Source organism: Melanerpes formicivorus, unplaced genomic scaffold (assembly GCF_026170545.1).
Source record: "Melanerpes formicivorus ecotype bairdi unplaced genomic scaffold, bMelFor1.0.p_v2 SCAF_17, whole genome shotgun sequence".
In the NCBI taxonomy this organism is placed as follows: Eukaryota; Metazoa; Chordata; class Aves; order Piciformes; family Picidae; genus Melanerpes; species Melanerpes formicivorus.
Window position 1 is genome coordinate 5,804,685 of NW_027142369.1, and position 13,043 is coordinate 5,817,727.

The 13,043-nt window shown below is 36.0% G+C and overlaps 1 protein-coding gene across 2 annotated transcripts in view; it reads right to left on the reverse strand.

Annotated features, from left to right (window-relative positions):
* The window catches only part of RPS6KA5 (ribosomal protein S6 kinase A5), a 77,295-nt gene that overhangs the window by 60,388 nt on the left and 3,864 nt on the right, over positions 1 to 13,043 (reverse strand). For both annotated transcript variants that reach the window (XM_068148775.1, XM_068148777.1), the window contains exon 2: positions 5,093 to 5,164. In XM_068148775.1, coding sequence (XP_068004876.1) covers positions 5,093 to 5,164 — 72 coding nt within the window. The remainder of the gene's footprint in view (positions 1 to 5,092; positions 5,165 to 13,043) is intronic.

Consider the following 13,043-nt stretch of genomic DNA (forward strand, 5'->3'; position numbering starts at 1 on the left):
CAGCTGGTCATCATGAGTGATAAAATACTGCCACAGTATATATACATATTATATATGCTATATCAATAATGAAAAAATTTCTTTATTTACCTTCATACATAATCATTGATATAGAAAGACTAATTAAAATAGACAGGGGCCATAAAACTTGTCAAGGTGTACAAAGACAGATTTGAAGCGAGGTTGTACAGACCACAGTAATATTTCTATGTATAATTTTTATGTTATTCACCTATTTTCTGAATGTCAGATATTAAATTATTTTTAGCATGTAAAAAGCAGACCCCTACTACTGAGGACACTAATTAAAAACAAGAATCAACCAAATAACCAAACCTCAAATTGCTTCCAGCATATTATTTACATCTTTTTAAGGCGTTACTTCTCAAAAAATATAGATGCCACTTCTGCATTCTAACAATACAACATCAGCAGTGTAAAGAATGGTCTTAGCTTTCATTTCCCAACTGCTTAATGGAGCAGCCTTAGTTTTCACTGATTTTCAGCCGGAGCTTGGCACTGAACTTCTTAGCACCTCTCCGAAAGCCTATTCTAGAGCACTAAACAGAAGTTTCCTTAGGTTCCTGAGAAATAGTTTTATCAGACATGTTGGAGAACATTAAGTTGATCTAAATTTAAGTAAAGAAAACCCCCTGAACACTCGGGTTTCTACACCTTTAACCACGCTTTATAAAAATATATAATAATGCATCTTATGTGGCAAAAGGCTAGCAGTACATTAAGAGAGTTTGCTACAATTTTACATACAGCACAGGGGGAAATTATCTGATAAATGCAATTGCTGTGAGGAAGTCTCTAGAAACTATATGAACGTTATCATAGAATAATCTGCGACACAGAGCTTTACCATGGTACAAATTGTTTCTTCAGATGAAAAGGACTGACAGAATGATGAGGGTTCTCAGTTTTGATGAGAATAAATCTTAAGTAGCACTATTTTAATCAAATGACTCACAATATATTCAACACCAGAATCTCTGATACCACCATGAGAAATCTACTTAAAAGACAGTAATGCTACGACAATTAACTTGAGTGGCAGCAAGAAGGACCATATATATACTAGTTGCAAGAATACCCTACCTGAAAATCTTATTTCAGAGCCTTTTTAATTTCTGAGTGAGCCACACGGCAATGTTCATTCTCAAAAGCTGATGCACATCTCAACTACTTCCAAGGCAGAACTATATAGCCCAAAATATATCTCTCATGAAAAAACACAAGGAGTCACCAAATACTACTCCTCAAATTCATCTGAAGTATTTTATATTATGGAAGAACTAAAAAGATTACATAATAGATACTATAGATATCTAATATAAAAATGTGTATAGAAAAACATATATACATACATAAATATATACACATAACACAAACTATGGTAGACTGACCTCGTGGCTTAACAGAAATAAAAAAAATTAAAGAAAAATAAGCAATTATTAGTTGCAGATTAATATGACTATCAGGCCTGCAAGGTGAATAAAAGATGTCCAAATTGCTGGCATGACCAATTTTCCACCTAATTTGTGAGACAGAAAAATATAACTGGAGGTTAAAGCTTTCCTTTCATTCCTGCCTTTTCACTGTTGTGGCTTAACCCTAGCTAGCAACCATATGCACCACACAGCCACTTGCCCACTCCCCTGGTTGGATGGGAAAGAGAATCAGAAGAGCAAAAGTGAGAAAAACTTATGGGTTGAGAGAAAGACAGTTTAATAGGTAAAGTAAAAGCCACACATGCAAGCAAAACGAAACACAACAGTCTCAACAGTCAAAAAAACAAACAAAAAAAAACACACCCACAAAAAAAAACACCACAAACAGAAACAACAAAAAAAAAACACATCACCACACACAAAACCCACAAAAAACCACCAAACTCCAACACTTCCAAACAACCGAGAAAAACAAACCAATGTCACCCTTATCCTGTCCATAATTTGAAGGCAAGTTATTAACGGAGATACAATGGCTGCTTGAAGAGGTCTCTAAGTTCCAGAAAAAAAAGACAGATGAGAAAGACAGATGGACATAAAGCAAAAGCAATCAAGGAAACCCAAAAAAAAAGAATGGGGGAGAAACCAACAAAGCAACAACACAAACCCACATACACCCCACTTGAAAATATTTGACATATTTCAAATTTCTGAAATAATGAAATTACCACTTGGGTTTTTTCCTAGATGGAAGTTAAAAGGCATCTAATAAGCACCCGTGACTTGCAACCTAGCCAACAGACAGTTAATGTTGAGGGATGGCATTTAGCCTCACCATAATTACATTACCCACTACACGCAGATAAATATTATTAGATATACATTGAAGAAAATATCCTCCTATTCTTATAGAATAGAAACTATAGAACAAAATAACCCAATCTCTTATTTATCAATACAGAAAGGATGCAAATATCTTCTGAACTTTTTCCTCATTTTTTGTGAGAGCAAGCCTAAGGATGATAACCGCAAGGAGACAAGTAGTTTTGTACAAGAGAGTACAAGTTCTAAATGAGCCTTTACTCTTGTACACTATTATTTAAGACAAGCCTACAATAGAGTCTGCTACTCCAAATATTTCTGACATATTATCATGATTACAGATGGCTTTCTTTATGCTTCCCCCAGGTAAACATACCCTGGTACAAAGAACTGCAAAGTCAGAGTAGGCACTCCTCAAGCCTCAATTCAAGTATGAGAGCAAGAAGTTGCAGGCTTGAACAGGACTCCACAACTCACAACACACTTAAGTATAATTTTTAGAGAAATAATCTTTCTGCACAGAAGTTGTGAGAAAAATAATCAAGGTAAGGTGCACACGAAAAGCATACAGTCAGTGAGACAGCTAAATAACTGCATGTATAGCCCCAGACTTCTCACATGCAGCCGACACTGCAAGGTCAGTTTAGTGTCTTTTCCATACTTGATACAGTATTTCTAGAAGTTCCTCAAAATTAAGTGTTCACAAAGGGGGTTGTATGTTATTAACAGCACCAGAGTCAATCTGTAGTTCTCTCTAGATCTAGTAGGCTGAATACTCACAAAAAATTATTTCACAGTAGACCATTTCAGGATCACCTTAGCCAAATGCCTAGTATTTTGCTTTAGCTTCTGTTCAGCTCTGTTGAGTCAATGAAAAGGACACAAACCTTTGACCACACCAATTATAAATACGTTGGAAATGAAGATGGTGTTCAGAGCTGCACCAAAACTTAGTTGGATGACATTTACAGAAGAAATGCTTTAGCACAGGTATATCCTGTTGTGAAACAATGTAGTTTCAGAAAATTCTTGCAAGAATGAGAGGGCATTTTTACTTATTGCATTCCCAAAAATGCTTTTTAAGCTAGGAAATGAAATCTTCTCAAGCAAGAACATCTATGAAGGTTGCAGTGTTTCTACTACAGGAGGCTTTCAAGAATGAATCACTGTCAAGAATGAACCATTGTCAGGAATGACGCAGGTATAACTGACTGTGTCTCGGGCCAAGCAATTAGAGGACCTCTTCAAGTCCTTTGAGTTCTGTTTTCAGCAATTTCATGCTACTTCAAGCTGATGGCAACTTTCCCAAAAGCAAATACAACTACCGCCATTCAGATCAGATCATTTGCATTTAATGCTCTACCGTAATTGACAAGCAGCAACATCTGAGACACCTACTACACCTATCTTAGCTGTGACACACTTAAGACTGAGCAAAGCTTCCTGACTGCGCTGACGGTCTAGATTTGTAAAGCAAGAACCTCAGGCTACAATTGAAATTACATATTTTAAAAGTGCAACCTTTTTTTTCCTTGGACAAAACCCACCCCACACTTACTCTTCCTACAAATGCCATTCATTGATACACAAGGCCGGAGGGGGGGGGGGGGGAAATCAGGTATGGAACTGATTATCATACACACACATATGTATAATTTTTTTTTAAAAAATCAGCCAATGTTTCCATCAACAGGAAAGACATTCTCATATAAATGCATAATTATATGTAATCTCATTTTTGTCGACCTTACTCAGACCAATCTGATCACTTCAGAACATCATAGCTGCGACCTATCAATACGCAACATATACCCATGAACATTAAAGCTTCCTTGTCTCTACAACTGACTACTGAAATTTAATAGCAACGGTTGAATTCCTGAGCCTGTTAATGCTTTGGGCTTTTTTTAGTTACTTCAGAAAAATATTCTCTGAGATGATTTAATGGTTTAATGAATTCATGAAGGATTCTGTATGATAGCTCAACATTAATATCAAAATCCTTTGCTCTTTTCAGTGATGTAGCAGCCTGTGCAATTACAGCCTCACTGCTATCCAATGTCTGATAACACCCACAATTCGGTATTGGAACTAACAACTTTACAAACCTTGACGACAGTCCACCTTCATAGTTATCCCAATCTATTCAACACTGCATCTGATGTTAATACTGACAACAAAAAGTGTAAACACACTAAAAAGAATAAAGGCCATTACTTTTGGTCTGTGTACAGGTCTGTGTGCATCTTGAACAACAGAGAAATGAAGTTTTTAGATTACTTACAGTCAGCAATCCTACAACATCCTACGAATCGCCAACATTGTGCTAAAACCCACAATACAACAGTGAACATTTTCCATCTTAAAAATTACTGTGATTTGAAAAGAACAGAAATAGACTAGTAGAGCCAATGCCAGCTCTAAAACATATGAATAAAGCATTCAATAATATACTAACAGTAGTGGGGGTTTTTCAGATATTCATGAAAACAGTCTGAAAACTGAACTAAATTATCAAGATCATACCCTAACTTAGAACAGATTTTTCACAAATTGTATCAAATTGTAACAAATCTCAAGTAATCTATTTTATTTTCTTTTTTTTAAAGTGGTCTTGAAAACACTGTAAGGTAGAACATCTGACCTTCAATTTTACACATACTTCTGGGGGGAAAAAAATTATGCTAGGCAATGCAAGAGCAATATACCTTCCTAAAGAATGCTTCAAATACCAAAACTGCTGCTAGAAAACAAAACTGTGTTTAAAAGTAATGCTTCCAAAATTCAGCAATTAAAAAATTAGTGCATCTTACCTCCTGTTCCAAGAACTTTCAAGAGCTCAAAGTTTTCAATGCCAACTTTCTCTGCATGGCCTGTCAAATTTGCTGGGGGAAAAAAAAAAATTAAAAAATCACATCAGATACATAGTACACAAACATTTTTCTCAGACATTACTATGGCTTCAGGAAAAAATTAGCAGTTAAAATCAGCAGCACTTAAAGGACGTTTCAGTTGCCTATGGTACTGTCTTTTAACTTGACAAGCAAAGGATATCAATTGTCTTTCTAGGTATAAAAACACAGAACAATTGAAGCCCATCTAGCTTGTACCCTGTCTCTCATCCTATCACTGGACACCTCTGAAAAAAAAGTCTAGTTCTCCCTTATCTATAATCTCTAATCATCTAGTTTATAGACAGCAATCAGGTCATCCCTTAGCCCTAGTGAATACTCTTCACATTCTTGGATTACATGGTGTTCAAGACAACATAAGCAAAGCTTCAGTAACTATTCATGGATTTAACACAAGGTTACTGAATCTATAAAGACTCCACTACTATCAAATAAGACCGACCTTGAGTTTACATAACCAAGATGTCTGGAAAACTTTAAGCTGCTACAAAGCTGTTATATTTGTTGGGGTGTTTGGAAGGAAGAGGTTCTATATTTATACAAATCTATACCACTGAGTTTTTGGGAGTTTCTTCATCTAACAGGTATTCTTCTAAGCATGGAAGAGTCCTGTTTAAAAAAACAAAGAATTGTGGTGGGTTGGGTTGTTTTGGTGTGTTGGGTTTGGTTTGGGGTTTTTTATTGTTGTTTTGTTGGCATTTGTTGCTTTTTTTAATTTTTTTAAAATTAGATAGTAAAATAAAGCCTTAAGCAGCTGCTGGTTTTTTTTCACCCTTCATTCCTATCATAATGGGTTTTTTTCACCAGTATGACTACAGGCCATTCAGCTAAGCTGCTCACTGAATTATTCAGGTTACAAGCACTACAGCAAAAACGTGACTAAGTTTGATTATTCTTAACCAAGTTCAGTTCCCTGATTAACTTTAATGAGCAGCTGCATAATCAGTTTTATTAGCACAATTAAGGATGCAGCATCATACAGCAGAAGCTGCAGAAGCTGGTATTGCTGTTTAAAAAAAAAACAACACGTTTCAAAGTGCAACTTCAAAACAAATTTTATGTCTACAGGCTAGTTTAAAAAAAACATTAGTAAAGACATGCAAGAAACTTTCAGTAGCAGCACCACAGATTTCAAGTACAAAGATCTCTTCACCAAGAAAAATCTTTGATAAGAGACACTGAAATTAACTTACTCTATCCAGAAGAATTTCTCATTTGTTTTGGTATTTCTAAGAATCTTTACCAAGATGGTGTGCTTTCTGAATTAATTATCAAAAACTACACTTAATCTCCATTCGGGGAGCTGCAGTAACTCAGCAACTCAAAACAGAAAACTTAAAGCTTCAGAAAGATAACTCTCTGCAAAGGAGGTACAGATATAAAACAAATTCAAACACTAAATAAATTGAAATTTGTCACTTACTCTAACAATCCTAGAAACCTGCACACATACACAAAATGCATCTAGCCGGGACAGAGTAACAAAAGACCACTGGGACATTAGAAAGTCTAAGAGTTTTCTTGTAAAACCAGAAGCACGTTACAGTGTTTTTTGCAAATCAGAGGGAAGTCTACAAGCTGCCCTAATACTACATTTAAAAAAAAACCAACAACAACATCAAAACCACAAATACACATAGAACAGTAAAATTCTATTAGAGAAATGTTACTTCTGTGAACAGTTCCACTTTTATAACATGTACTGGGCAAGACAGTAACAGAATCATTAACTAATTAAGTAGTATGCAGAACATGAGTCAAACTGAAATTTGCTGTACTGTTTTCACAGCAAATAGAACAAATACTGTTGCTAGTCCTACATCACAGTCATTGCTGAAGTCAGCAGTAAGGAAGATGAACTCACAGGCTAAGAATGGAGTAGTAGCACGGAAGACAAATCTAGACTGAGTTATCTATATAATTACAGTACATTACATCACAGTCAGAAAGCAGCTTGTCTTGAAGCAACTCACTTACACATTACACATTACTGTTCTTAAAAAGTACTGAGAATGGTACTCAGTATTATGCAGCTTCAGAACAGTGTCATTCCTGCCAGTGAACACAGGAGCTGGAGACTATCCTCCAGAAGAGACTGGGTTTAGTGTCCACAGTTTTAACGAAACAGTGGACATCACTGAACAGATTCAGGACGTGGAACTTCACTGGATACTAGCTAAATCCTGAACTCAAGATTAGGAATGAATTCTTCACTGAGAAATCCACTGATTTGGATCTTTCATTATTAAGCACTCCAGAAAGCTGTTGAAGGATACAAAATGGTAAAACCTATCAGCAGAAGGCTTTTCAATTAAAAACTGTTATTTAATCATGACATTCTTAGAATTAAGAAGACAAAAGAGTGGAACACAGAAATGCTCCATCCCCAGTAACACACTGAAGATTTGTATAGCTGGCTACAGTCCTAAAAAGATACCAAAGTCCTAAACTTAATCCATTTATCTAAACTGTACCACAAACTCAATTCAATTTGTACTCCACATTCAGTAACATTTGTAAAACTTCTCCCACTTTCATGAGGTTACACAGCAAAAGGCTGAGTGGTACCTATTCTGAATTATTCCAAACTTGTTTCAAGGTGAACCATAACTTCTTAATATCCCTTTAACTCCAGATTTGACTTGCATTCAGTATGCTTAATTGCCTTATACTAAAAAGCAAGCAGGCAAAGAAATCTCACAAAAATTTTAACCTCACAAAAATATTATTTTCATAGCCTATGATCACTACATGCCTAAACTCATTATTTTTGTATTATGCTGAAGAAAAAGAGCCTTCCCACAAGGTTAGAGAGCCAAAAAGTGCTGTGTAACATATAGAGGTATGACAGACATACAAACCCTCCTTCAGAATTACTCCATATGAAGTTAAGAATTAGCCTTAGTAATAAAAAAAAATTAAAATAAATTAAAAAATAAAATAATACAAAAAAACCCACACCACACAAACCTCCACCCACCAAAGGAAAAAACACAAAAGCACGTCTTTAAAGGTACAAGATAAAAATTCCAAGGAAGTGCTTTTCCCAAAGCAGCCACAGCTGGCAACGGCTTTCTGCAGCAGCCTCAGTTGCTGCCCTCAGTCCATCTCTGAAGTCATGCCCCAAGAAAAGCAAGCTGAAGACCTTGTGCCTGTGCCACATTCTCTCCACTGACGCTATTACTGAAGTTCTCTTTCTTCATCTGGTGAGACCAGGCACAGCACTTTTCTACATTCTAGCTGAATAAAGTGCAGCTTCTCCAGAACAGATGTCTTCATACCAGCTTTCCCTTCAACTGGCTTTCAGCACAAATCCTCAAAGATCAGTTATTATATTCTACAACTACTACTGGAGGGCCTTGCATAAGAAATGCTTTCTGCAATTACAAGACATCTGTTCTAAGTTTGAGAGGCTTAAAGGATTGCAACAAGAAGGCCACCACTACTATTACTGACAGAACAGCAAAAGGCTTCTCACAGATACCACTGTATTAGGATTAGTATCAGAACCTAGCCCAACAACTGTCTGTACAAGCTGCAGTCCTTCAAAAAGGTAAGAAGACGCACACTATCATCTAGCTACCATCTTTTATACCAAATAGTACTGTTATATTTCATCATACACAGAGATGCCATTCAGAAACACCAGTGCTCTCCAGAAACAACAGAAAGCTCTTCATTTAAGAGCTGAGCACAAGGAAAGCATTTAGGAAACAGAAATCTACTGCTCCATGCCCTTTTTTATTTAAGTTTGTTGGTGCCTCACCTGAAGAGTACCATGGAAGGGAACAAAGCTTGGATATAAAGAAAGTACTGCCCAAGGCAACAAGAAAAGCTTCTCTACAAATGGCCTGATGTTACACAGACACAACAGTGAAAAGAATGGTGTTACATTTAAAAAAAAAAAAAAAACAACTCAAAACACAAGCAGTAAAATCACAGCACCTTCTAGGAGAAAAGCTAACTGCTTGGGTACAGAATTAGGAAAACCTTACATTTACTCATTTTTCTACCACAGTCAACAATAGTCAGCATTGGACCAAGAGTAAGAGGAAGAGCACGCAGCTGTATGACACAATAGATCAACTCAGAAGCAAATACTAAAGGGAAAGGCCAAGACATCATACCATCCATAAAGACAGTGAGAAAAGAGTGGTATAAGTCAAATTACCATGTCCAAAGGCAAACAAAAGCAAGTATGTAGGAATATTCCCATTGTGAAGATAAACCTCAATAAGCAAGGCCAATAACAGAGCTCACTATTGTCATTCTCAGCCCCCTGGAAGTAGCACAGTTTGTTTAACTCCAGGAACCAGAACAATGTATTTTTGCTTGATGAAGGATCTCTAGATGACATAAGGGACATGGCTTACCTACACTATACCTGAACTTTGAGACAGTTTTAACTGTGCAAGTTGATACTATGTAATAACTGGTTTTAATTGTAGTTTTAAGCTCTTAAGAAGCAATATTTAGCAGTGGCTGTTTTCAAACTAAAATGGGCTGTGTCCTTTGTTTCTGGACTACATTGCACACAGGTTATGAAGCAGACAAAATTAGAGCTTCCGCTACTAAACTAGATCAAGCAACTTTCAAAGGCAAGATTTGCCTGGAAGCTGTGACTTGCGGCAGAGACAACATGAGATCAGCTAATATTTCAAACTATTAGGTGTCCAATGAGTATCAAGAACAAGTTGGTTCTAACCTCTTCAGACAATCTTCACACACCTAACAGCTCCACTTTTTGAAGTCATAACAACAAAGAACAGATGCTGTTTTCAAAGTTATATGAACAAACTTGAGATTACCCCTTACTCAGAGTGGATAATAGGCATTTTTCCTTGAAATTAAGCAAAACAAGCATATTCCTTCTGGGGAAAAAAGAAAAAACAAAACCACACATAGAACAAAAACACAACAAACAACGCTTGGCAGACACTGAAGAAAATGCATCTAGGATGTTATACTGGTTTTCTGCTACATGTAAAATTATATTTTGATTGTAGCTGGTTATAGCAACCAAGAGCAATTCATGAAGAGAAGTGAAAAATATTCCATAGTCCTTGAAATCTGACAGACCATCACCAATCAGTAATTGTTAGATCACGAAACATGAGTACCATTTAATCAGGACAGGGAATGGCCTCACAAACCTAAAATGGAATTTAAAAAGCATACTATCTCAAGGACTACCTGCATTTTTCTTAGGCCAGAAAAGAATTCATAGCAAAAAAAAAAAAAAGCATGCATACAGTTCTGAACTCACATCAAAGAACAGAAAAAGCAATTCATGCTACTCTGAACTCTAGGATGACAACTAAGATAACCAGTGTGATAACTGTTCAAGCTCTTAACTGGGGTTGAAAAAAAAAAAAAAATTCAAGATGTTACTAAGCTGCTGACAGCATTCTAGAAGGTCTAGAAGCCAAGGCTTTATACAGCCAAAGATGACAAACATCTCTGAAGTACCATATAAGCAAAATACTGTTTGTGTACAAAATGCTGAGGGGAACATGACAGGAAACTATCATTACCATTAGGAAAACAGACAGAAGCTGTGGAAGACTATCCCCATCAGAAGCTGAAATAAAGATGAAAGTGTGGAGATCTGAGATTAACATTTCAGACTCACAGTAGTCCGAATTGGAAAATGCTGCATACCAATTCATCAGCAGTAGCCCTTTTGCTATTACAGAAGCAATTTTGCTATGAGGTTTGTCATTACTGTGAGATGAATCAGTATGAGATCACCAAGATTTAACCAGGAAGCAACTCTACAGCTACCTCGATGTTTGATGTGCAGTAACACTACACATAACAGGCAAAAACCTCCAAAATGTAATTAGGCAAGATGCTAATGAATAATGTTGCTGTAGATAATCTAATGCTAAACAGAGTTGGGAGAAAAAAAAAAAAAAAAAAAAAAAAAGAGATCAACAGTGCACACATCTTTTCAAATGAGAAATTCCAAGTACAACATATGAATCAATTTTGCTCTTTTCTATCCTCAGAAATCAGAACAACCACCAAAAAAAAACAAACCACTTTATTCAGTCACAGGCACTTCGAACATAATGCTAAATGTAACAGAATGTAGATTAATTTAACAAAAGGAGAGCAAGTGACAATCCAAATGCTGATGGAAGGTACTTACATATAAGATTATGAATTAACTAATGCATAAACTAATGCCTTAACATTAACCAGGAATCTTAAGAATTATCTTCAGAATTGTCCTCTCAAGTAAAGGTTTTCTCATGTTTATGCAACTCTGGCAAGTGTTTTCTGAATTGCTTTCCCAATAAAATCCTAAAGTGCATTAAATAATCTTCTGTGAAATCCAGCGAGAGCATTTAAACCATCACATTTAGAATACACTGGAACAAAGATAAACAACAGGCTGACAATGAAGACTGCAACTGTTAGTCTTCATTCGTATTAGATATTTTGTAAACTATCAGTGAAACAATGACAGCAAAATAAGCAATGGTACCAGACATTTTAACAGATCATTTTAGCCAGGTTTGTTAGATTCCAAAGCCTGGGGGTGAAAAACAAACCAACCACTCTCCCCTCAAAAAACCACGAAACCCACAAAACACACACAAATACCTACACAAACAAGTAACATTCTCCTCCTTCATAATCAAGGCCTATTATAATCTAAGTTACCAGAAGATAAATAGCAACAAATTCCAGGACTAGAAAACATTTTTGAAAACATGTATTCTGTAAAATGTAAAATCCAGAGATTTAAATTGTATGAAGGATGATTCATAAATTTACTCCCTTAAAATGCTCTTTATACTTGCAATATGAAAACATATGTATTCCAGGGTTCAAGAGAGAAAAGTAGAAGTAAAATAAGCCCAAGCTTTGAAAGATTCAACTACTATTTCCTGATGTCTAAACAATATACAAAGTCAGTACACAGCATCAAATTTTAAAAATCTGTGTCTTACAAAAAATATAAAACTATCTTTAAACTTCCATAAGAAAATTTCCTTTAAAAAACTGAAGAGGTGCCAGGTGTAGCTCCATAGCAGAGGTTAAATACTCCATGATTCAGCACAGTTTTCAGACTGTACTTTTCACAATGCCTTATGGTGTAACATGAACCTTATGCTTTGCAAATAAATCAGTTTTAGTTTAAGTTCTCATTCAAAAGGGGTAACTAAGAATTTGCAATATCAAGCCTTTCAGACAATCTATGCATTTATTGTCTGAAGCTTTTTATAGTTTCACACTGAATTGTAAGGTAACCTCAAGTGGAAGTTTCAACTTCTTCTGCCTCTAGTGCCCTGCAGCCCATTGCTGCATTGGCTTCCGGGCTAAACATACCTTGCATGTTGGACAAACTACAGTCTCACAAGTTCTTTAGCCCAGTCTGTGATACTGTCAAAATGAATAAAGTATTATTTTCAAATCAAACTTGCCAAAAGGAAGAGAACAACATCTTAAAGCAAAACAAGTAACATATATACAGCCTATTGGCTTATACGTGCATGGAATGTTTCTCAAGTTCCCTTCAAGATGACAGTTTTGCTAGTCTCTGCTTCTCACTGGCCAAAGGCGTGAGTACACATGCATGCTGCATGATGGACAACCTCCTGTCTAGTCACAAACTGGAAGTTCAAGATCCTTTGATCCTTACTTTATTTTTTTCTCAAAACAAGAGCTATCATAGAAGCCCCAACAGGGGATGAGGGGAAAATACCACTGTTGGTAGTTCTATTTCTTTCTTAGCTTTCTCATCACAATATTTCCCTCTCTGTCCATATCCTTCCATATCACACAATTTTTTTCCTCTAACAGGCTTTTCAATTGTCATTGTTCAGCTCCACGGCATTAC